Here is a 26,412-nt window from a genome sequence, read left to right on the forward strand (position 1 = left end):
CATGATCTCTGTTCACAGGAGATAATTACTAATTCTCCCTGCAGGTGCAATTTGCATTTAAAAGAAGGTATAGGTTTGGCTTAGAGTTGTACTTTGTGGCAGGCTTCCTGAGAGAAGAAAATGCATATTCATACACAATCATAAGGCAGCCTCTCCTGAAAGCATGCAATTTTGCTACTTATTTGGACTGTCTGTGATTAGAGGTCAATCGTATGCAACTCAGAACTGCTTGGGAGTGACCTTCCCCCATTCTGTTGTAGACAAATATTTTGGGGTTAGTTATTAATTTCTCCTACCAAATTAGCACCTTAGTTACAAGAAAGTAGTGCAAAATTCCATATTGAGGAATAGAGGGAGATGATGGCTACTTAACTGAAATGCCTTCAAAATCCTTCAAATTAGGAATAAGCTGACCAGAAGTAGACAGTTCAGTCTAGAATTTTGTTTCCTGTCTAGCATCTTGAGATAAAATCTTTAAAAATTCATTTCATTTTTAAATTCTAATATATCTATTTAAAAGACAAGGAGAAACCAGGAAGAAGGGGGGAAATCACCACCAAAAAGAAATGCATTGTTTTAGAAGCATCGCAGAAAGAAAAACATTGGCATCTGTATTTTGAAAGCGCAATCCAATAAAGTGTGTTGGGACATGTGGGAACATAAGACTATGCTGCATTAAACATTAACTATCATAATTAAGTGCCTTTATAGAGGTTGTACAGTTTACACTGCATTATATTGTAAATACATACAATAACGAGCACCTTAGGAATGTAAGTATAAAATCTGACAAGAGCTAGTATATTCTGCTTACACCTAAGGACCATAAAATTAATTATTGAAAGTATCAAAGCTTTCATATTGTTCTCACAGGAGCACAATAAGTAAGGTCCATACTGTTTGATCCCACTTTATAGGCAGAATAAAAGGAGATGAATAGCAATTCAACTAAGACCAGTTATAATGCAGGGATTGACTATGACATATATGAAAAACAGAAAGATCAACCTGAAGGAAACTTTTTAAATGAAAGTCTGCATTGATAAAAAGTGCTGAACCTTTGTTTCTAGCCTCTGCACTGTGCTTATGTATTTATTTATTTATGTAAACAGTGTTTTATGAGGCAGAGGAACTAGTCTCCAGAAATCTTAAAACTTGATTGACAGAATAGTAAAGAGGCAAATGTATGCCATCTACACCTCTAGTTAGTTAAACAATGACACATGGGCCCTAGAAAGAGAGAAAGTTTACCTGGGGGGACAGCATTATGGTTGAACAGAATGCAATTTAATGGGGAGAAATGTAAAGATCTACATAAATATAGGAAGGGGAAACTGGTTTTGTAGAAATGTGTATAAAAAGGATCTGAATCACCTTCTTGACCACAAGTTAAAATTGAGCAAATAGGGTGATCCAGCTGCTTAAAAAGTAAATTCTATCTTGAGGTGGATTAGCAAACTCATAGAACCCAGATCATTGCAATTATAGTTCTACTCTACTCTACTCTTGGTCAAATGTTATTTAGTATTTTGTGCCCAGGTTTGGGCATTATCTTTTTAAAAAAACAATGATAAATTAGAGCAAGTTCAGAAGAAGGCTAATAAAATGGAAAGGGGTCTGGAAACTAAGCCCTATAAAGAATAGAAAAAAGACTGAGATATGTTTAGCCTAGAGATAAAAGAGATGTAATAGCAGTCTTTGAACATCTGAAAACATAACCAGAGGATTCAGTCCTTTTCCCCTCCTTGGATAATAGACTAATCCCCCAAGCATAACAAAATCAAAGTTCAAATAAAAAGATCTTTATAAACTATTAAGGCTCTCATTGACCTTAAGTATACAACTGCAAACATTCAATAATGCAGAGAATAAGTTCTACAGTTGGAATATCTGTTCAATTTTTCTGGAGTATCTACTTCTTGGAAATTCCAGACTTTAATCAGGGATAATGGAAAGATGGAAAATCCCATTTTTTTTCCTAACCTCAGTCCACAGTTTTCTAGAATTCTGTCCCTTGTTTCAAAAACAATCATTTTTTTTTCCAGCCAAAGGAGGAAAGTGACTTAGTACATGATTGATATCCATGTCTCACTTGAGGGAAAATGTACTGGGAATACAGTCTGCATAAAACCTATATTCTGTTTAAATTATGCACACAGCATAAGAACAACTTTTATAACAGATGTTGACAACTGACTTTTTAAACATCAGTACTCATTATTATCATGATCACATTGTAAATATCCTTTATCATATGTCATTTGCTATCATTTCTCAATTAAGTTCACCTTTACTTTTCCAGAAATATAAATAATTCTAATTTTTATTTTGAAAGTTTGAATTATTTCTACTATTTATGTGTAAAATGATGGTGCACTGTAAGTCAGGATTTATGCACCTTACCAGCTGCAGACCAGTAGCCAAAACAGCCTTGAGCAAAATACCCATGAACAAAAATATTTGAAAGGGACTTTTGACACAGATTGCTTGTTGTATGTGGTATGTACTGGGAAAGAACGTAATACTTTTTCAAAAGCCATTACATGCAATTTCTAAATAGGCTCAAATCACATTCTAATATGAACTGACCTCATTTGTATTTCTCAAATTAGAATGAGAACCAGAAAATAATTACCCTTCTCCAAACTGTGTGATACATTTCTTCAAGTAAATGCTATGCACAAAATTTCAGATATTAAAGAATTCTGTGCTATGAAAATGTATATATGTATGTATATACACATATAACTATATACAAAACCATGTAAAAATAATGTGGACATTTAATTTGTATATAATTAACTTTTGTTTGAAAAAAAAAGAAATTGTATAGAAATTCAATTCAATTCAAAGTAGTTCAAATCTACGATCAAGGCCCTCACCTTGACAGAAAATCACTTTTTATGATGATTCTCATTAATAAGATAAGATTAATAAAATTCTGTCATTATGCAGCAATAGGCCAAGTCTATACTGTCATGATCCAAACCCCATTTCTTTTGTATGTACATCAACATCACGCACATGTAAAAATGATGAGAGTTGGGCCATGTGGATGCCTATGGTCTCCAAAGCCAATAGATACCCTTCTTCCAGGTAGTGCCATGTGAGGCAGCTGACCATCTGATGGAACTACTTGTTTTCCTTAAAAATACCTCCTCTGCTTTTACATGGGCCACAAAAAGTAAATGCATCAACACAAACTAGAATGCCATTCAGTTTGGCACTTTCTCAAAGAAACAACTCTATATCAAACAACAATCAGAAGAGAGCTAGAAGGAACCTTGGAGGTCTTCTTGTCCAAACCCCTGCTCAAACAGGAGACCCTATACCATTTCAGACAAATGACTGCCCACTTTCCTCTTAAAAACTTCGAATTCTAGGTTGCTTCTCTCCTTGATTAGTTTCCATCCATTTTTTTTGTCCTACTCTCAGGAGCTTTGGAAAATAAGTTGACCCCCACCTCTTTGTGGTGACCTCTCAAATACTGAAATACTGCTATCATATCCCCACAGCCCTTCTTTTCTCTAGACTAGTCAAACCCAAATCCTGCAACTGTTCTTCATATGTTTTAGTCTCCAGGCCTTTATTTATCTTAGTTGCTCTTTTTTGCACTTTTTCCAAAGTCTCAACGTCTTTTTTGTAATGTGGTGACCAAAACTGAATGCAGTATTCCCTGTGTGGCCTTACTAAGCATTAAAAAGTACAATTCAACTCATTGCTTGCATTTAAAGCTAGGGACTGTACCATACCCTTGGAAAAAAAAGAAGGCAGGGAAAGGATAAAGAATTAATTTACATGTAATATCTTTATTTCCATGTATTTAAAATTTTTCCTCCATTATAATAAAAATTGCTATATGGCAAACAATGGGCTACATTATTCTTATTTTATGTCTTTTGGCTAAGTAATTACAAATGCATTTAAGCTAGATTCAAGTTAAAAGCCTGGGAGTAGGCACAAGATAAAACTAAAAAATTTGAGGAGACCCAGGAATTTTGTTTTTCTTGCTAGTACATACACAAAAATGAAATGCATTGTAAAGTTACAATAACTCCTTCATCCACAATGAAAATAGAAAATAGAACAGAAATATCTCACCGTGAATTTCTTGTAAAGTTCATATGTGAGAAGAGGATTTGGTAGTTCCCTGAAGTATAACTTGCAAAGTGATCCAACACAGTGAATATCTTGTAGGTAAACTTCCCTAGTCAGGTCTGGGCATTGATCTGAACCAAACTCTTGTCTGCAACAACAAAGAAGGGGACATACTGGGCTTCATAAATAGAATGAGATAGAAACAAAATTAACATCTTCATTTTACAAAAAAAGAAAAGTATTCTGATTTGGTAACAAAGATCTGATAATATAATACTGTAAGTCAGGCATGGAAAACCTGCTTGGCACCTAGAATCACCATGGAAATGTATCATAACCTTGAGAGCTACATGGATTCTGCATATTATAGTTTCATATAATGTAATTAGTATGGTATAAATGCCACTTACATGGAGACAATTTATTATAAGCCACAGTTGAACTACTGGCTATAATATCAAAATCTGTCTAGGGGCATATTCATAGAAAGCTACAATACACGTGCCTATATACAAGAAAATACGCATTTCAAGCCACGACCATGTAAAAAAGTGTTTGAAAAGGAAGGAATGAAGCTTTTTTATATGGATCCATTACTTGACACCAGTAAATCAAGCAAAAAAATGAAAAATAATTACATGAGCTTTAAAAAAATAGAATAGGGAGAATTAAATATCTTTCAAAACCCCTGAATATGATCAATATTTCATTTGAAAACAGTGACAATTCTAATGTTTGAATAACTTTGCTCACATTCTACTCTACTGTACCTTCTATAAGGACTCACTGACCCATCTCCTAACACCTCACCTGATAAAATTCTTGGGAAACACCAGTCTTTTTTTATGTTCAATTGCTGTTATTGCATCAATCCAATGTGTCTTTGAGGTAGCTAAATTTTGTTACACTGTCTTCAAAATTAAGCAGACTTTGCCCACTGACAATCTACGACCAGTTGTTAAATATAATATTGTCTTTTTAAATTTAATTTAATTTAATTTTATCTTATCTTATGTTATTTTTAATACTTATTTGTAATGCTTGTCTATGACCATAATATTGGGGGGGGGATCAATATGGCATACAGCTTGGAGAACCACTTCTCCTCATTTGTAATATCTGACAGGAGTTAGACTCTCCAGGTGCCATTAAATTAAGCAATATCATTTTAGAAGTTTGCAGAAACCTGTATTTTCTGTGCTGTACCATTTCTCTGGCACATCATTGTTCCATATGGCCTCAGCTTCATTGACTAGTAAGAGGGTATTAAAGGTCTGACTCTTCCAACAAATTTTGGGTTAAGTGTGAACCCATTGTATTTTATATGAATATCATTCTTTCCCTGACACTATTTTTCTTATTAGCCTTCTGTATTTTACTTTTTTTTTGTATTATAAGCTGTCCCAGATTCATTAGTGAAGTAAATAGTCTTAGAAATTAATGAAATAAACTAAACTACATTAAAATGTCTACCTACAGTTTAAATCACTTAGGTCTTGTTGAAAACTGCCATATAATGACACTCAAGATGTTACTGAATTTATTTTGTAGCTATCTTTTATATTCTAGTGTTATATTTTTAAATAAAAATCAAGGTTCAATCCACATATTTATATTTATAGCCCCCTCATGAAAAACAAAGTGCATAAGAGGCTTAATATGGATTCATTTTTGTCACCTCAGTTTCTGAATATTGGATGTCACACCAGAAAGCCGATAGATTCCGTCCACAATTCCATGAGTCTCAATGAACTCTGCGCAGTTCTTCAGTACTATAGGAACTACAAGAATGAGATAAAGAATTAAACATCATTATTAATATTTGTTACTAAAATTTACTGATGATGAATAAAGATTCAGAGAATGAGACCAATTTTAGAAAAACGTTTTTATGTGGACAAATGTCCATTCTGTCTCATTGCCTTCTTTCAGACTTTTTCTGAAATATAATATTTTCAGTTTCTATAGGACAGTATTTCTCAAATTTGCCAATTTTAAGAAGTGTGCACTTCCACTCTGAGAATTCTCTAGCCAGTCATGTCCATTATGGAGATCAAAGGCTTTTCTTTTAAAATGATGTTTTCCATTTTGTTTTCAATTTTAACTTCTGTCTGCCTACTTATCATACATAAGCAAAATTACAGGGATGCCACTTTATTATTATTCAGCAGCTTGTAGCTATAGTTACAGCAAAAATTAGGATAGTTGAAGTAACTTCAATGGAATCATTTCTCATTATTATGTTAATCAACTTATACATTTCATTTCTATACAAAACACCAGAGTTTCATAAGCAAAGCAAGTTATCATATTTTAAATAAAGTGGCATCATATTTGTAAAGAACATTAAAAAAAACAATACTTGTATCATAATTTCTCACCATATTTGCCTATTTTTATTTTAAAAAACCCACCCAATTTGCAAGAAATAATTGTTCTGAGATTTCTGAAAGGTCTTATCTCTAGTTATCTCACATTTAGAAGAACAGATTTCTTTTTACAAGAACAAGATAGTCTATAATGTTTACAATTGTGGCCTCAAGCACTTACTCCATTCTTTTCAGTTTTATTATATTTTATGGTTTCAGACTATATGAAGGGTGATAATATGGTAAAATATATTTCTACTCATTTAACTAAATAAACAAATTGTCTTATACGAAAAACTCAGGTCTAGCTTAAGAATAAGATATACTTCAATGGATAAATATGATTGCTTAAATAATTATCTTATTATATTAAAATTTTATCAGTTAATACAATTGTTCAAGTTTCTGTAAATTATAATTTTCCAGAAAATGTATCATAGCTATAGATGAATTGATGCTGTTTAATTCATACATGAATTCTCACATTAACAGATATTTACATTCATTTCCAGATTGCTCTGCCATTTTATTCCTATTATAAAAAAAATAGCAAAAATAAAATATTGAAACTTTTAGCAACATTACTAGATTCTGATCTTGCATGTACATAAAGGTAATCTATGATTTGTCTAATCTATATAATATTTGCAAAATATACATGCTGGTTCAGTACAAAAAAACTAAGCCATAGTTTATTCTATTTCGGAATAAAACACAAATAGCTGCATTTATATAATACATTATTCTCTACAACAAGGTTTTTAAACCACAATGGCTATTTTCATACGATATGCTACAAACAAGAAAACCACATTTTAATAAGTGTCATATGCATAACCTGCTATTAAGCTATGATCTATAAACACTGTAATTCTCTTAGCATGCTACACTAAAACCGAACAAGCTGACCTCTGGTTTAATGATACATGTGAACCCACTCTGCATCTTGCATGGAAGATCTATTATCATGGAGGATTTATGTGTAAAACCATACATATAGCCTCTCACAAACAAGGCCCATGTTGTGATGCAGCCCTGCAAATATGTCTTAAAATATGATTTTGTGTGAAAGGTTTTTATATCCACACAGTTTATCCCACGTGATTTATAACATGTGGCTAAAAAGGATATTTTTTCACATCTCTAATATGCTAAATGAACTATACCACAAATGTAAATCCATTCAGACATCTTGATTTGTTGGTAAACTGTAACTCATAGGCATCTACACATAAAAATAACTAAAACCTGGAACTTGGGAATTTCTGGCATATGTCAGGATGCAAGTACATAAATGTGGGATTTATATCATGGCATCACCACTCAGATTTCATTATTTTGACATACTGTAATCTCAGTTTGCTGTGGAGTTATGTCTAGATTCTTAAAATAAGATATGATCTTCCTGTTTCTGGCTTGAATGAACAATAGTGGCTGCTTAATTTTGGAGAAGATAAGATAGTTACAGATTACGAGTTTAGAAACCTCATTAAACATGCTCCATACAATGACAGGATATGTCTGCTCTCCATAAAATCATTATCAGTATAATGTAGCTCCCAAGAAAGCAAAATACTTCAAATTTTGAAATTCGCAAATCATCATTTTTAGGAACATTTTAATGGTGAACTGCTTAACAATGGGAATAAGAATTACATCTAACAGTGAAAACATATTCTCATATGGAAATACAAGAAGAGAGAAAGGCATGTAAAAATTGCCTGGGTTTTCCAGGAGAAAATTAAATCAGCAGAAAATCTTATTCTGTTTACTCTTGTCCTATTTTCTTCCAAACTGGCCAGAAATACTTTTGTTTTTCTGGTTCAAACATCAAATTGCTAAGCTTTTTTTCCCCTCCTTGTCTTACTTCAGTCATTTGATTGGTAATGAAATCTGGCATGCAACCCTCTATTTCCACCACCACGATAGTGAGCTCCTCCCCTTTTTTATGCAGACTATTTCCTGCTGTTCTTCCAGCCTGAACTCTTCTGCATCAGAACAACTGCTTCTTATGACTAAAGTGTGGGTTTTGTGATGTCAAGAAACATTCACCGGACACTCATTTCACTTATGATCAAAAATTATAAGCCTTGACCTCAAGTTCCAAGGATTAAAGGGCTATGCATCAATTTCCTGCAAACCCAAACTTCTCAATGAATTGACTATGAAAGCAGAGGACAAAAATGTTCTTTTTCAGTAACGTCAAAATCCAGAAGTAGTTTAGCTCTCTGACTCAGTACTAGCAGGAGCTGGGCTTAAAATGGTAATCATAGCACACTAAGTACTGAGATAATTTTCTCCTAAATTGTCTGCAGCAGTTCTTAGTGGAAAAGAACCACAACATTAATCTAATTCAGAGAGACACAGAGAGAAGAAACTCTTATATATATTACACTTTTGCAGTAACTGTCTTTGTTTCCAACAACATGTACAAATGAACTAGTTTTCCATTCTTCATGGGGCAGTAGACAGAACTTTTTTTTAAAAAAAGGAAAACTGTTATATATGAGGAAAAGAGGGGCATGGCTGAATTTCCCAATCTACTTATGTCTATAATTGAAACCATACTGGATGCTTAGAAGTTGGAAGAGGGAACCGTGTCACAAAGTTTCTGCTAGTTTTGCCAGGAAGGGAAAAGGTCCTCATTTTACAACCAGAATAGAAACCAGATGAGGAATAAAGAGAGAATATAGGCCCCTAATATTACTTGGGTGAAAAAAACTCACAGTGAACATATTAAGTCATTAAAGCTTTTTTTTAAACTACAGCTTAAAAAATCCCTTAAAGCGGTAGCATGTCAAGGAGATGTTAGCCAATTGTATATATCTTTTTTAAAAGCTGTATTTTCTGCAGAATTTTCCTGGTCACTTTCTGCTCTACTTCATGTTTTGGAGATAGCATTTGGCCTGCTATTTTCCAAGCATTGGGGTTTTCACATTATCTGCTCACTTAACCATTATCTTTATAAGTGATGCTTCAAGTAGGCAGTCTAGTTTTACTTTACCTAGTTCTTCTATGGTTCAAGATAACCTTAGATGTTACAAGCAGGAAAACCATGACCTTCAAAGCATGCACCTTTATTGTAAGGGCCATTTACCTCATAGAACGCCCAGAACGGAGTTCCGACACCTTTTTGGGATGGAACCTTATAGGGTAGGCAAAGCGGATTGTATGACATGTGTGAGTTCTGGCACCTTTTTTTTTTTTTTTTTTTTTTACAAAAAAGCACTGATTTACCTAATGTCAGAAATAACTGATCCTGGAGTAGCATAGGATAAATATTATGATGCTCTCAACTTTATTATTAATTATTTTATAATGATTCCGACCACTGAATGTACATTTTGCATAGGAGTTATACACTAGGTTAGAGGTCCCCAACCTCCTGGGCAGTGGACTGCTACTGGGCTGCAGCCCGTTGGAAATAGGGCCACCAAAGCGGCAGGTGAGTGTACGAAGCTTCATTTGCGCATATGCGGGATTTAGGTTGTGCACACGAAACCATTCCCCCCGCCCAGTGGTGGGATTCATATATGTGAACAACCAGTTCTCTGTGTGGATGCTGCTTCAGGAAGTCCATTCTGGGCCTGGGCACCAAAAACTAGCTACCGGTTCTGCCGAAGTGGTGCGAACCGGCTGAATTCCCCACCACTGAGTATATCTGTTTTTGACCTGGCTCAAAAACAATAACTGTGAGAGGGAACTTGGAATCCTAGTGGATGATCACTTGAATATGAGCCAGCAGCATGCAGCAGCAGCCAAAAAGCTAATACAATCCTGGTTTGTATAAACGAGGCATAGAATCAAGATCATGCGAAGTATTAGTACTGTTTTATAAGATCCTAGTAAGACCACACCTGGAATACTGCAACCAATTTTGGTCACCATACTACAAAAACTAAGCAACTAAGATGATCAAAGGCCCGGAGACTAAAACATATGAAGAACAGCTGCAGGACTTGGGTTTGGCTAGTCTAAAGAAAAGAAGAAATAGGGGTGACATGATAGCAGCATTCCAATATTTGAGGGGCTGCCACAAAAAAGAAGGGGTCAAACTATTCTGCAAAGCACGAGAGGGCAGGACAAGAAACAATGGTTGGAAATTAATCAAACAGAGAAGCAACCTGGAATTAAGGAGAAACTTCCTAACAGTGAGGACAATTAACCAGTGGAACAGCTTGCCTTCAGAAATTGTGGGCGATTTCTGAAATATATATATATATATATATTTATATATAAATTTAAACAAATTAAAAATATATATAAATATATGTTAGAATATAAATTATATGAGGAACAAGTCAAAGAAACGATGGTTACCTGGGCAATAGATTTGGGACACACTATAAATTTGGACCAATGGCAGCAAATTTGGGAACGTAACAATAAAATCACATTGGCGACAACTTATAAGGAAAATCTTTATAAGATGCTTTATAGATGGCATCTGTCACCGGCTAGACTCACAAAAATGTATAGTGGTTACTCACCACTCTGCTGGAAGTGTAAAAGGGGAAAGGGTACTTTTTCCCATGTTTGGTGGGCTTGTAAAAAAGTACAGGTTTATTGGCTTAGAGTTTGGAAATGGATAACAGAAATGGCGGGTCAAAAAATCCAATATAAATCAGAGATGCTACTACTAGGAATATTAGAAAAAAATATAAACAAAGATGATATATATTTAATTATACATGTGATAATGGTGGCAAGAATTTTGTTTGCCCAAAATTGGAAAGTAACTAAAGTGCCTAGCGGAGATGCGCTAATAAGAAAAAAAATTTATTGCGCAGAATTGGATAAGATGACTAAAGAATTAAAAAACCAGGAGGAAACAGAATACTACCTAATTTGGAATAAATTTTACAAATGGAGGAAAAAAAGAAGGAAATCGATAGAAGGGATATAAATAGAGGAAAATTATCAGAAATGTATAGCTGCATATAAATATATGATATTTATTCTTATATGTATAGTATGGAATGATTAGACAAAGATATATGTCAAGGATGATACACTACGTTCAATGTTTTTTTATTTCTTTTTTCCTTTTGTACTTAATAAAAATTTTAAAAAAAGAAGAAAGAAATCATGGCTGCTCCATCACTGGAGGTTTTTAAGAAGAGACTAGACAGTCACTTATCTAAAATGGTATAGGTTCTCCTGCTTGAGCAGGGGGATGGACTAGAAGACCTCCAAGGTCCCTTCCAGCTCTATTCTATTCTTTTTTTTAATTGACAAATGGGCTATATTTTTCTCCATCATTTATTTTAGCTTAAGCACAAATGCCATTTTAAGAAATCTTACAGATGTTCCTTTTTTCTAACAACATTAATTGTGGAAACTTATAATTAATAATCCTTAATAGATGTCGCTATTAAAAAATGGACTTATCCCTTTTCCCCTTGAACAGACCCATGCTCAGAAGATAAAACTTGTCAAAAGAGAACAGTGTGAACAGATGTCTATCCTTCAATGTGTATTTTAAAAAAGGCTTTTAATTCCCATAGCTATCAATTCAACACTTTTCATCATTTAATTTATAGAGGAGAAAAACAGTATCCTACTACACTCCTGTGCCAATGTTTACATTTGGGTCCTGGAAGTCTGAGACACCTGTGTTTGAACAGGATGATAGCAAACCAACATCAAACAGGTTTAAAAATGAATAGCCCCTTTTAAGCTTCCATGATCCATTCTAATTTGACTGATGTAGGTTTCTCTTTGAACTTTGAACAGGCCATTAGCTCTGTTAGAATCATGTAATGGAGACTATAGCTGTAATCATCCTATTTTTCTCATTTTGTCACAGTATCAGATAGTTCAGCAATTTGTCCCAATGATTAGTATAATGACTTGCAAAGCTGACTAAAAGCTTAAGTCAGCTTTGTTATATAAAGCAACATACAAAGACAGCTATACAGGCATGCTAGACCTCAAAGTGGAACTAAAATTCCAGGAATTTAGTGTCTGAAAAAGTCTCCAGGAAAAAGTATAAATGGAAATCACAAATAAATGGAAGTGGGTGGAAAGGCAACACTTTAAGCATAAGAGTTAACTTAAGGGAGACATTGAACTGATCTATAGTATTTTGTGAAATTAGTAACTGAAGTTGGGAGGCATTCTATAAGTTAATAGGAAAAGCACCAAATTCCACCACTATAATTAGAATGAAAAAGGAACAGAAGTGGCAGAAGCAATAACACAAAGAAAAAATAACAATAGCTTCATTTATGGAAAAAACCCACCAAATCTGGGCAGAACTTCAAACTTTTCCAATGATTGTGAAAAATAAAATAATGGGTAATTTCATCTCCCGTTTTTGTCATCATTTGACTATTTAAATCACAATAACTGGTAGATGACTGTTGAAATAAATCCAGTAAATGCACTGCATATAATAAAAAATTAAGAGGTAATGAATATTCTTTTGGAGACTCAGCCATAGTGCCAGTCATCAATGACAAAATGGTTAAGAACCCAACATTGCTTAAACACTTCAAAAAGAAAATTCACACCACCAAATAAGGGAATATTAGTATTTATCTATAACTCAGTCTTTATTCTGTTACTTAACTACTCTTATTATAGCATGGTTTTTCAAATACTGAATCTAAGTCTGCCTGTTTGAGGAAATGAAATAAAATAATTAAACCTCAAAGAAATGCTGTGATAAATGATATTTTTATAAAAAGAGAAATAAACATAGGAATCAGTGATTATCCTGTTCCACAAAAAATAAAGATATAAATAGGTTTAGAATGATACACAGTCTTCCCAGGTTTACTTTATCCTTTTAAAAGTTTTTTTTTTGGTCTTGCATTTGATTACAGTTTCATCCACTAGACCTCACATCAATTAAGATAATTTAGATACTTCCTGAACCAGAGAAACTGCAGTTGGTGATAAAGTTCCATATTCTTTTGCTTACAAACCTCCCAACACCAATTAAATGACAAAATAAGTCCTAGATATTCTTTTACTGCAGATCCTTAATGGGAGACCAATTCAATTTAGCTTCTCTTAAACTTGCCAGACATATTTTATTTCAAGGGTTGTTTCTTATAGAAAGGATTTGCTTATAATATAGTGTCTTGACTGGACAGTACATGCATATCACTTCTACCCAAATTTGAACTGTTGTAGCTACTCATGCAGAAGTAGCCAGAACTAGGTTTACAAAATGAGACTCTTTGTATGTATCATCTGCAATTGCTTAAATGAATCTTCCATCAAAAATATCAAATAAAATATTTTCTCTGAGTTTATTTCAATGTTTTTATTAGTTTGGTTCCCTATGTTTTCTATGGATTCCAAACATTTTACATTGTATTTCAGGTTGACCTTATTAGTACATTAATGTGAATTATTGTTGAATTAAATCAGTCTAGACGAGATGGGCAGCACACAAATCAATCAAAAAAACAAAGTTATTATTTTCTCTTATGCATTGTCCTGTGATTCCATCTGGGCAAAACCCTGGTAAATGTGAAATTTTAAATTACAAATATAGAAAATGGAAAAGCAACCATGATAAAACAAAGGGAAAAAAACCATGGAAAATTCTCTATATAATAAACATATGTAAGTATTTATATAAAGGTATTTATAAGGAATTTTTCCATACCTCGGTGCAATTTGTTTTGAGTATACATGCTTATGCTTTCATTACACATGGTCTTGGATAAAATACTTTGGTTTAACATGCTTCATTCACACTGGATTGCTTTATGGTGTATTTCAGATACAGTTGGTTCAGAATTCCCAAGTTATGGGACAGATCATAAGAAGTTTGTATTGTTCTTCCCTCCAACCCAGCGTCTTTTAATTCAGGGTTGGGAAATGATCAAAAGATGAAGGGGTAATACAGTTCAGCTTCCAAATCTACTGGAGGATTACAGAAAGTCAAATCATTTATGTGCAGGATATGAAGAGATGAACAAGAGATTTCTAAGAGATACAATACTCCTATTCCTATCCTTAAGCATTCATTCAAAGCCAAAAAATCAGTTAATGAACTGTTTGTTGTGGGTAGACCACTCATTCCTATTCCCATCCTTAAAACCCTTTTGAAAAACCAAAACTTTAGTTGCCATAAAAGTAGAAAGATGAATTAAAACAACAAAGGTGAATAGAGTGTTGCATTTTTGAGGAAAGCAGTAGTTCTTATTTCCAACACAGTTTTAACATTTAAATATATCAATTTAGATACCTTTCCACTAATGTTTTAGGTCAGAGGTCCTCAAATCTTTCAGCTTATTGACTCACTCATGAAGTTTCAGACTGTTCATCAACCCCCATTTATTATATGAAAACCATTTAATAAATACTTTAACTCATAGTACTATAAATAACAACAATGTCAACAAGAACAATGGATAGTCCCATGGACCCTTGGAAGTCAATATTGACCCCTTTTGAGAAACCTTGCTTTAAATAGAAAAATCTGAACATTTTCTTCGACTTCTAACAACAAAAAGTCAGGTGCCTGATATATTGACCCATAAATTCAGCTCTCTCCAGCTGCAATCCCTAGCTGCTGCCACCACCCCACACACATTTTTTTTACTCTGATTTGTTCTCTGTTTTGTTTTCCATTTGGCAAATCAGAGGCTCAGACCTAGCTTAAGGAAAAACAAAGTATTCTTTTTGCTCCACTATCTCTGGTCCATGTCATACCAGGTAGCATTTATCATTTCCTCTCTTCTACACACACCAGTGCATATTCCCTTCCTGTATACTAGCTTTAAATTACTGGCCAAATTGTTTCACAGGGTTTTCCTCTTGAGAGTCACAGTAGCTGAACAGTACAGAACTTCCTGTTGATGTCAGGCCTTACTTCCTCTTAAAGCAATGGAACTTCCTTTCAACATATCTAACCTTTTCCATGAAAACCATTTGCCTGCATGGATAGTAAACAGAAGCAGCGGCAGCAGCAAAATAAGACAAATGATTATTGTGATGACGACGATGACGATGGTGATGGTGATGATGATCATGGGCATGGCAATGGCAGGATATATTTGCTTTGTTTTTCCTTGCACATAATAAGTTTCAGTCAGAATTAGTTTTCCTATGACTAGAGAAAGAATAAAGGTAATACATCTATTAAAAGCTCATTTCTCTTTAGAATAATTTCCTTAATTCAAATGTTATTTTAGCATGTTACTAGATTTATATGTTTTAATTTATAATGAGAAGTTTAAGAGGGTTGGCTTGACTATCAATTCTGCGATTTTACCAAGTATGGACATTTGTTCAAAAAGCAATGTAAATATTATCATGCATTAGTGTTTGATTTGCAGTTGGTATTCATATTCCTGCTGCAAAGCTGCAAAATAAATAGGCATTCTTTAGCTTTAGCAATGATTTTCAGTCAGAAAGGAGTACTTCTATTTCTATTCTCTTCTGTTAGAAGAGATTTAGGATGTATTTGTTAATGCCAAAATATTGTTGCTAGTATTCAGTGCCATTTATTATACAATGCCGTAATATAAGTGGATACTTTGTAGCTGGCTATGAAGTATTTGTTAGAGAACACACGTGCAAGATGAAGAAGTGATTCTCAATAAGAGCAGGCCATAGAAACAGAAAGGTTTATTCTGGAAAAAAAATCAGCCTACCTACCATTTGAAAAATGACATCTTTGAAGAATGCACAATGTGTGATTCTCACAACAATGACTGATGGGCCAATGATAGCCCAAACAAATATGATTTTTTTTGGTAGATGAAATAATGATATTTCAGGAGAAAAATAGGTATAGGTGTTCAGGAGGCATAAGATAAGTGCTACTCCAGACTGGCCTAGCTTTGTTGGACTGGTCAAGTCTTGTTATAAAAGTGTCTGGAGCTGTAAACCTTTGAACATATCACTTAGAACAGGGGTGTCAAACTCGCAATGTCACATGACGTGTTGCGATGTATTGTGACTTTTTTTCCATTGCCAGCAATGGGGTGGGTGCAGTTTCAGCATGACGCATCCAGCCTGCAGGTCCGCAATTTGACACCCTTGACTTAGAACATGTATTGTTCCTGACAGCTCATCTGCCTTGATTCTTCTGGCATTAATAGCTTCCTTCCTTCCTTCCTTCCTTCCTTCCTTCCTTCCTTCCTTCCTTCCTTCCTTCCTTCCTTCCTTCCTTCCTTCCTTCCTTCCTTCCTTCCTTCCTTCCTCTCTCCATTCCACTCCCTAAGATGCTAAACAACAGCACTGAAGCAAAAAAAAATAAATCTGAAATTTCATTCCCTCAGGAGTAATGGATCCTGGCATTCTGTAAGTTAGGCCATTTGAGGTACTTCATTGAGAAAGTTTTTCCAAAGTATCAAACAGAGATGAGAGTTTTAGTAGTACGTATATAGATGAAATAATGCTTCATGCAGCATATATCTAAATGTAATCAGCATAAAGGGGTGCCTGAAAACAATTGGTATAACACAAGGCTCTCAAGCAGGTAAGTCTAAGCATGAAGTCCAAATGACTAATGCCTATCTCAGACTGAAGGAACTGAAAGTATGCAATTACTTATGATAGGACTACTACTCGTTTTCTTAACCAAAGTGGACAACCAAATCAATCATACAGTTCAGTTCAGACTAAATTGGAATAGACAATCAAGATGTTGAATAATGCATCACTCTTTACACTAACTGAATTAGAAATGATTCTGTGAACTTCTAAGGCTGAAAAGCCACAACTATTTGATAAAGCCACAAGAGTTTCCTTTGTTATTTTCAGTATTGTGTCCAATATACTGTATTTCTTTTACTTTTTTAAATAGATGGGAAGGTAAAATTGTTTCTAATATAAAATTGGATATCATTTAAATTACACCAACATTTCTAACTCAATAATTATGCTAAATGGAAACAGTAATGAGTTTTAAAACATATATTTTTACCCTAAACACAAAATTTAATAGTCCAAAAATTCACAAACCTTTTCTTTTGGACAAAAATATACACACATACTCTCACAGATAAATGCAGACACTCAAATGGCATGCAGCAGGCAGATTGGAACAATTTGATCATGAACCATATTTTATTTTATTGTGCCCAATTAGGCACAAAGGAATGGGAAATGTATGACTACTACTTTCAGGGATTACCAGCGATGCTTGACATCACAACATGTAATTTTGCTCTTGCCTCTCAGTTGATTCAACTTTGCCAGCTGGAAGACCTACAGATCTGATTGAAAATAGCCTGATCTTGCAGAGTAAAGATAATAAATGCATTTAGGGAAGTAAAAATATGGGTGTGCAACTTATCCAGACATATGTTATGAGAAGGTCACCATCTTGGGACAGAATGATTATCTGCAGATATAATCTTGCTCTGTTTAATGTTTTATTATGCACCAGGTTTTACTTATTCTACTGGATTTATGGTCAAAGACTGTAACATTTTTTATGAGAATATAGTTTTAATTATAAAAAAGAAGTCTTCAATTTATGTTATAAAGTATTAATTGGCATTACCTAGCTTGCTGTGAGTGACTCTGAAGGTAGGAATCTTTCAGTTGCATGTTACACTCCAGAGAATGGTTGTAATGAAAGAACTAAGAAGGAATTTGGGGAAAAAAACTTCAACATTCTGAAAATGATCCAGGAGAAAAAAAAATATACTTTTGGACAACATGAATGATATGCATGCATATGAATGGGGCAAAGAAGCATAAGGAAGTAATTGGGCCATTTGGAGACTCAAGAATGAATGGGAAGGGTGGCTGGTATGTATCTGCTTAGAATAAGAACCAATTTGGATATTTTTTAAAAGCATAAATCTGTTCATAAGTACAGCCAGCAAATGAATGAACATAGATTTGAAAGCATGATTTGGGTTTTTTATTGGGAAAGATTGAAAGGGTGATCAGAGGTTCTGACTGTTGGGAGATAGTGTTTTGCCATTGATAAGAGTAAATCTTGAAAGAAAAAATGGATATGGAAGAAAATGAAAAAAGCGAAAGAAATTAGGGTACGAATGGAATAATTGGAGGTAGAGAAATTATGAGTATGAAAATATATCAAATTTATCTCCCGTAGAAGAAAAGGAAAAACCATGTGTATATTCTTCAGAACAGTATGAAAAGATTTACTTTATAATATGCCATAAAGGATTATGCTATTTAAGCAGTATGAAAAAGGATGGTTGGAAAAATAAACTGAAAGATGCTATGAATCAGGGGAGAAGCATATAACAGCATGACTGCTGGAAAAATGAGCCTGAAATAAAGATATTGCATAATGTGCATATAGAGAAAAAAATTATTATGAAGAATGTAATATAAGAGACCATGGTATGGTTAAAAACTGGACAAATCATGCCCCATTGTCTCATCATTTCAGAAATATCTTTGTCTAAACAGAGAAACAAAATTATCACAAATGGGCATCTTCCATCCCTTCTTTCTTCACTGTTCCTTCTTTCTTTTCTTCCTTATCCTTCCTTCCTACACTCCTTTCTTTCCTCCCTCTCTTTCCTTCCTTCCTTTCTCTGTCATTCTTTCATTATCCTTCAGTGTCCTTCAGCCTCAGTTAAGACCAAGGCTTATTCTTTCATGTAATACAGAACTGGTAAGAGCATCACATACAAAACTGAAAGAGAAGGCCTAGTTCACACATCAGATAAACTTGTATGATAGCTTGTCTGAAACACCATTATTATGTTTTGTAATATAATGGTATATGATTTCATGTGTTGCGTGGATTCAACCAATTATGGTTTATTAAATTATACAGTGTGCAAATCCTTTTAGCTTTTCATTATAATATGACTATAGATACCTATATCTATGTTTAGATAACTGTTTGTGAATGAGGAAGAAAGGAAAGAAAGAGAGAGAGAGAAAGAGAGAGAGATATTTCAAATAAGCTTTTTTTATATCAAAGAAACTCTTCAAATAAAACTAAGTAAAGCGAACTTCTACACAGCTTAAAATGCTTCGCTTGCTTTCTCTTCATCTTAACCTGGTGATAACTAGAGTAAACAAAGTTTATTCCACTCAGCATAGTTAAAGCCTAGACAATAGTTACTCCCTCAGGGACCCCTGAGATCCACTTATGTCAACAAATCTAAGAGAAAGGGAACATTGACTTAACCTGCAGATCTCTTGAAAGATATTTGAGAGCCAGCAGAAACTAAGAAAGCATTCTATTATAATAATGCTGTGGATGCATGCACAGAACGTCCTCTCGGTGTTTCTTTGCATACTCAAAATCGGGGAAAAACAAAAGAAAAATATATATGAATAACTTGACAACTTTCAGGTGTAACATTTGTATTCCTGAATGTATTTGTAACATTTTATATTAAATAATGAGCCACCTAGAAAATTCTGCTATAAAAGCCAGCAGGGTGACTTTGGCTCAGTCATTCACTGCCAACCCATCTTATAGGGCTGTGGTTATGAGGAAAATAGGAGGGAGGAGATTAGGTATGTGCACTGCCTTAAGCTGACCAAAAATAAAAAGGCAGAATGAATCAAATAAATAAATAAATGCAATATTTCACAATACATACTCAGAAGGTAGTCTTTCTGTCTACATGGAAGGAAGTATGCAATAGGGAACCTCAAGATTCTGTCTTGGGCCCAATACTCCTCAATATCTTCATAAAAAAGCTAGATGAGGGGATAGAAGGGGAAGTCATTAAATTTGCAGATGGCACCAAACTGGGGGAATTAGTTAATACTTTGGAAGGTAAGCTCAAGATCCAGAAGAATCTTGACAGACTTGAATATGAATCCCAGGATGCAGTCCAGTGGTGAGAAATGTGAAGTCCTGCATTTAGTCAGGGAAAACTAAATGCATAGGTATAGAATAGGTAATACCTGGCTCAACAGTATTAACTATGAGAGGGATCTAGGTGTTCTTTTTTATAAATATTTTATTAATTTTCTAATTTTACAATCATGAGTACTTAATAAACAATGTGTTGTCTAGGTCCATTGGTAATTCATGGGTCATATTAACTTTCTCAGTCTAGTTCCAATACTATACCATCCAGTGCTTCCTTGGTCCTCTCTAGTATTAAGGTCATAAAAGAGGATAAAGTCTCACCCAGTTCCATCCATGTTGCTCAAAAAGTGCTAGTTAGTGCTTATTTTCGGTTGTCAGCAGCTTCTGACTGGCCACACAAATGTAGCCAGTCTTTCCCCTACCAGTTTGGAGGACTTCCTCGGATCCAGAGGAAGGGCCACTGCCCTCCATGATCGACGAGGGTCCCATCCTTTGTCATCTCTCTGGGGCAATGTTCGACCCTTTTTGGGGTTGCCAGCGGGGCAAAATTGAACATGGAAGACAGAGCCCCATCTTCCTGCACCCGTCACACCACAACATCTAACCAGAAGTCTTCTGGATCTAGGTGTTCTAATGAGTCACCATTTAAATATGAGCCAGCAGTGTCCTGTAGTTGCCAAAAAGCCAATGCAGTCTTAGGCTGCATCAACAGAGGGATAGTGTCAAGATAATGAGAAGCGATAATACCACTTTACACTGCACCAGTGAGGCCACACTTGGAATATTGAATCCAGTTCTGGTCACCATGATACAAAAAAGGTGTTGAGACTCAGGAAATGTGCAGAGAAGAGCAATAAAAATGATAAAGAGTCTGCAGGTTAAATAGTACAATGAATGGTTGATGGACCTAGGTATGTCCAGTCTATTGAACAGAAGAATCGGGGGGACATGATAACTGTCTTCCAGTACTTGAGGGCTGTTACAAAGAAGAGGGGATTGACTTATTCTCTAGAATTCCAGAGGGCAGGATGAGAAGTAATGGGTGGAAATTTGTCAAAGAGAGATATCACCTAGAAGTAAGGAGAAAGTTTCTGACAGTGAGAACAATAAATCAATGGCCTCCTGGCATTGTGGGTGTTCCACCGCTAGCAGTTTTCAAAAACAGATTGGACAACCATTTGGCTGGGATGGTATAAGACTCCTGCTTTGAGCAGGCAGTTGGACTAGAACATCTCTGATGTTCTATGGTTCTATGGATTAAATAGATTTTTTTAAAGCTTCAATATAAAGAATAGTGTCCCATTGATTGATTTATGACATTTTTATCCAAAGAAGTATTTAGAAGCAACTTTAACATTTTGTGTCTTTTTAAATACGAATAATTATTTTTCATTTTTTAAAAAGTATTATAGGTCAGGGATGGTCAACTTGCCATTTTTAGACACTGCAAGACACCTCCCCAGCTAGCTTGATGGCCAAAATCACAGTTAATTTTTCAGTTTTATATCCTTTTTAGTAGTCAGAAAGGGAGCAAGAAGACAATGTTGTGTTCCTTTCACCACTGTGGCTTGTACAGATTCCACCAGAAGTGTGAATTTGGTTAGTAACTCATGGTTTATGGATCAATGAGATATGTAAATCAATCCAATTGTAATTGATTCAATAAACAATGATTAAAACAAAACATGTTTTAGTGCAAGCTCTAAACCCAGTCTAAAGGTCACATGCAACAGTAATGAAACAATTTTCTCTTCTTTTCTACGTATGAATGTAACTCAAATTTCCAGTTAAGTTTTTCAATCATAAATAATGAGTCCTGACTTTTTTTAGTTTCCACTGGTGTATTAGAGATATAAAATTGATTCTTAGTAATATGGGTACCATGTCAGGAATTATTTCAAATATTTTTTTTAAATTCCAGTGTAAAGGTTTTCATAGCATCTATATATGAAAGTAACCAAAAAGATAAGCCAGGTCAATGATACACAAGCCAAATCCAAATTAGCAGTTTGCATGGTCTCAACTTTACCTGAATAGAAAAATGAGCTGAGAGTCAATATGTAAACACAGTTTCTCATTTAGTAAATAACAATTATATGTTCCCAAACAAATTAGGAATTAAGAATTTACTAGCTCATGGTTTGAAACTGGTGTGTATATCCTAATATCTTTGAAGCTATTTCACCATACCACATAGTTTACAATCAGTGAGAAACTAGATTAAAGGCGCTTTATAAAACCCTAGTAAGACTACACCTGGAATACTGCAGCCAATTTTGGTCACCATATCACAAAAAAGATGTTGAGATTTTGGAAAAAATTCAGAGAAGAGCAACTAAGATGATCAAAGGCCTGGAGATTAAAAAATACGAAGAATGGCTGCAGGACTCGAGTTTGGCTAGTCTAAAGAAAAGAAGAAATAGAGGAGACATGACAGCAGTGTTCCAGTATTTGAGGGGCTGCCACAAAGAAGAGGGGGTCATGTTATTCTCCAAAGCACCAGAGGGCAGGACAAGAAACAATGGTTGGAAACTGATCAAAGAGAGAAGCAACCTGGAATTAAGGAGAAACTTCCTGACAGTGAGGACAATTAACCAGTGGAACAGCTTGCCTCCAGAAATCATAGGTACTCCATCACTGGAGATTTTTAAGAAGAAGCTAGACAGTCACTTGTCTGAGATGGTATAGGTTCTCCTGCTTGAGCCGGGGGCTGGATTAGAAGATCTCCAAGGTCCCTTCCAGTTCTATTCTATTCTATTCTATTCTATTCTATTCTTTCAAAACTGAGAATACCGGAGAAGGCCCCCATTGAAAACTGAGGACAGGTTCTCATTGATTACTGCATTGGTTCTGCAAACGCATAAAAAATGCATCTTCATAAAATAAAGATGCCCATTTCTATCACATCCTGGTAAACTTGAATAGCCTTGCTTTTTTTAAATTGCACACCAGAAGACCTAGATGATGGCAAGAGTAGGTCTCTGAAAGTTGGACAGAAAGCAAGCATACAGTATATTTTGTATTTCCTGTTAAGGTGAATATTTTAAAATATTTTATAAAAGTAAATCAGTCAGCACTGACAAGCTCACATTTTCTTTCTGTTGGCACACTTGGTTTTTCCCCTTAGTTATTACTGTTCTCTATTCTTGAATAAATTACCTCAATTCTTCTTAAACAGCATACTGGCCAGGAAAAGGGTGTGGGAATTATTAATGGAAAAATCCTCAAATCTTTTAGCTGCAGTTACATGGGAAAATGCAAAACAGGATACCAGGCTGTTTATGAAGAAGGACATAGCTCAAAAACTTATGAAAGGAGAGACAAATCAAATATAAATATAAAAAATGACTACAGGGAATAAGCAGCAGCAGGAGAACAAAGATTAATTTCTACAGGAGCATGTTAGGGAAACATTTGTGTGCTATTTAGCCCAAAACAATACAATCTTTGAAGTTTGGTTGCAGCTGTACACATTAAATATAAGTAACATACCTGGTCTAATGTCAAATTTTGCTAAAGTGTGGCAATACATTATAAATGTATGTAATTATAAAAGTATCACATATTGTGCTAATCTAAATATCTGTTTTAATCATAGTTCATTTGATGATCCAGAATTGATTGAATTTACATAACATATAAACCATAGTTTACTGACAGTAATGGCTGGTAAGTTATCACCAATCTGAAGGCATATTCTGTTTGAATTGTTGAATGATCTGTGTATATGAAAGGAATATCCTGCCTTCAGAAGACAGAGTTGAAGTGGGTTCAGATTTGCGGGTATGCATAATACAGGAGGGAAGAAGTTACACATACATCTCACATATTGATGGACATCAGTTTCTGTTATCCTTCATTATTATCTATCCTGAATTGATGTGAACTAGAATTCACATTGATATCCCTGAAATACAGAATTAGGAAGCAGAGAAAGCAAAACAAATGAACTAATCTTCTTACATTGTTATCAATTATCAATTTCACTGATACTATTTAATCCTGTTCTGCAGATGATGTTTATAGCTATTGGTGTGCAAGAACAGCCTACTAAACATAATTAACTGGCAGAGAAATGAAGCAAATAATAGCTTCTGAGATCTCAGAAGATAATTCAAGAGTTGGGGGAATCCTAAATTTTATAGATCTATCATTGACAGTTGGTGACCCAAGAATGTACCATTAATTATTCAAATTACTATGTTGGCTGAGAGAACACAACAGCTAATAAAAGTCCAGAAAACATCTACTACATGTTTAATGGGTGACATTTAAGGCTTGTAAAGTTTTACATTTTGCACGTCTCTTTTGTCTATCTGAAATATATTCCTGAAAATAGCACTTAAGAAAAATGTGTTTTCAGCTTTTAGGGAAATTTAAATTAGGATTTTTCTCATCCCAAATTCATGTAAAATTAATAACTACCATTACAGTTATAACTGTTAACATATCCAGTAGCATGGATATTTTAAAATATCCATGGTGTCTGTCTTAACTTATAAAATGAAAGATAAAAATGAAAAATTTGAATAGCTTTTGTTTTTGTAAAACAAAAATTAAAATATGATAACCCTAAGAATTAAAAGCCAAATTTGGAATTCAAAATTATGTAGACTAAGTGACACAAAAAATAACAGCACTGTGATTACTTCTCTTCCACAATATTAATAGTGAAAAATATGTGACACAAGATGCATAGCATCATAATTTGTGTTTCCAAGTACCTACAGGTAGCAGAATCCGGACATAAATCCTTTTAAAATAATGATATCACTCTTACATAATAGTTCCACCCCTAAAATTTCATAGGTCTGACCCTGATAGAAATCAAATTTTAAAAACTATACTAGAGTTAATATCTATTATTTAATTAATATAACTAATGAGAAATAGAAAGTTGTGCAACATTGCTAACAGTCTGAGCTGCATACAACAACTGTCACACTCACAATATACAGTAATCAATACCTAGTTTTAACCTTGCACAGTGAGCTAATTAGTTAGCATACATTCCCACTCCCTGTGGATGAAAGTGGAGATAAATGAATAAAAATGGAGATGAATGAATGAATGAATGAATGAATGAATGAATGAATGAATGAATAAATAAATAAATAAATAAATACATACATACATACATACATACATTCATTCATTCATACATACATACATACATACATACATACATAAATTCCTTATTAAGAGGTATGTTAGCACATTGTGCATTTTTGGTGAATTCAGGTCTCTCTCTCATGAATCTTGGCTGTCTATACCTCATAATGAAGTTTTCTTTCCTTAGGTAGCAGTAAATGGCCAACCTTAGGGTGATAGAGGAATTATCAAAAATAGGTATTTCAGGAACTTTGTAGTACAATAAAACACTTAGGTTTCTGATCATATGGATGTGAAATTACATACTGTCATTTATTTATAAGGTAATAAATTTTCCATCATAACAATTCTTATTTATAGTACTTGATCAGGACAAATAGGGATCTTGATTCCATTGCCTATAACAGTGGTGGCGAACCTATGGCACGGGTGCCAGAGGCGGCACTCAGAGCCCTCTCTGTGGGCACGCACGCCGTCGTCCCAGTCCTAGGCCTTCAGCTGGGTTTTATAAAACCTTTTCGCTTTAGGCCTCCACCGCCATGTGCAAAAAAAAAAAAAAAAAAAAGGTTCAATCAGTCAATTTCAACTTCTCGTGGGAAAAAAAAAGATCTTGCAAAGTTGAAATTGATTGATTGAACTTTTTAGTCCCACCCAGTCTGCCGTTACCACCGCAGCCATGCCCACCAATGGGCCACACCCACCAGGCACTCGATGATGCATAAGTGGATTTTGGGTTGCAGTTTAGGCACTCTGTCTCTAAAAGGTTCGCCATCACTGGCCTATAAACTTAAATTATATATTGCAATTGAGATATGCCCTCTTGACATTTATATAATCAAAGAGATGGGGGTGCATGTTGTGGGACTTTGCCCTAAGATTCCAGTACTGTCAACATCTCTGATTTATTAATTTACAATTAGAGAGCAAAAAGACTGATGTCTTTCTCCTCGAAATTCCATATGCCTAAAGTGCAGATGACTGGAGAAATTCCATGAGCTCACTCTGAAGCTCTGTTGCCTATTGATTGATGAAACATGAGTAACATGAGTTGGGATTTATTGATGTATTTTTGCAAAACTTAGTTTTCTGTTCTGC

General features: G+C 34.5%; 1 protein-coding gene across 1 annotated transcript in view; it reads right to left on the reverse strand.

Annotated features, from left to right (window-relative positions):
* ARHGAP31 (Rho GTPase activating protein 31) overlaps positions 1-26,412 on the reverse strand; it is a 96,816-nt gene that overhangs the window by 27,828 nt on the left and 42,576 nt on the right. Inside the window, exons 2-3 of the mRNA XM_029284725.1 lie at positions 5,777-5,879; positions 4,102-4,246 (exon numbers count right to left, since the gene is read on the reverse strand). Of these exons, the coding sequence (XP_029140558.1) occupies positions 4,102-4,246; positions 5,777-5,879 (248 nt within the window). The remainder of the gene's footprint in view (positions 1-4,101; positions 4,247-5,776; positions 5,880-26,412) is intronic.

Source organism: Protobothrops mucrosquamatus, unplaced genomic scaffold, assembly GCF_001527695.2.
Source record: "Protobothrops mucrosquamatus isolate PMUCROS unplaced genomic scaffold, P.Mucros_1.0 scaffold869, whole genome shotgun sequence".
Lineage (NCBI taxonomy): Eukaryota > Metazoa > Chordata > Lepidosauria > Squamata > Viperidae > Protobothrops > Protobothrops mucrosquamatus.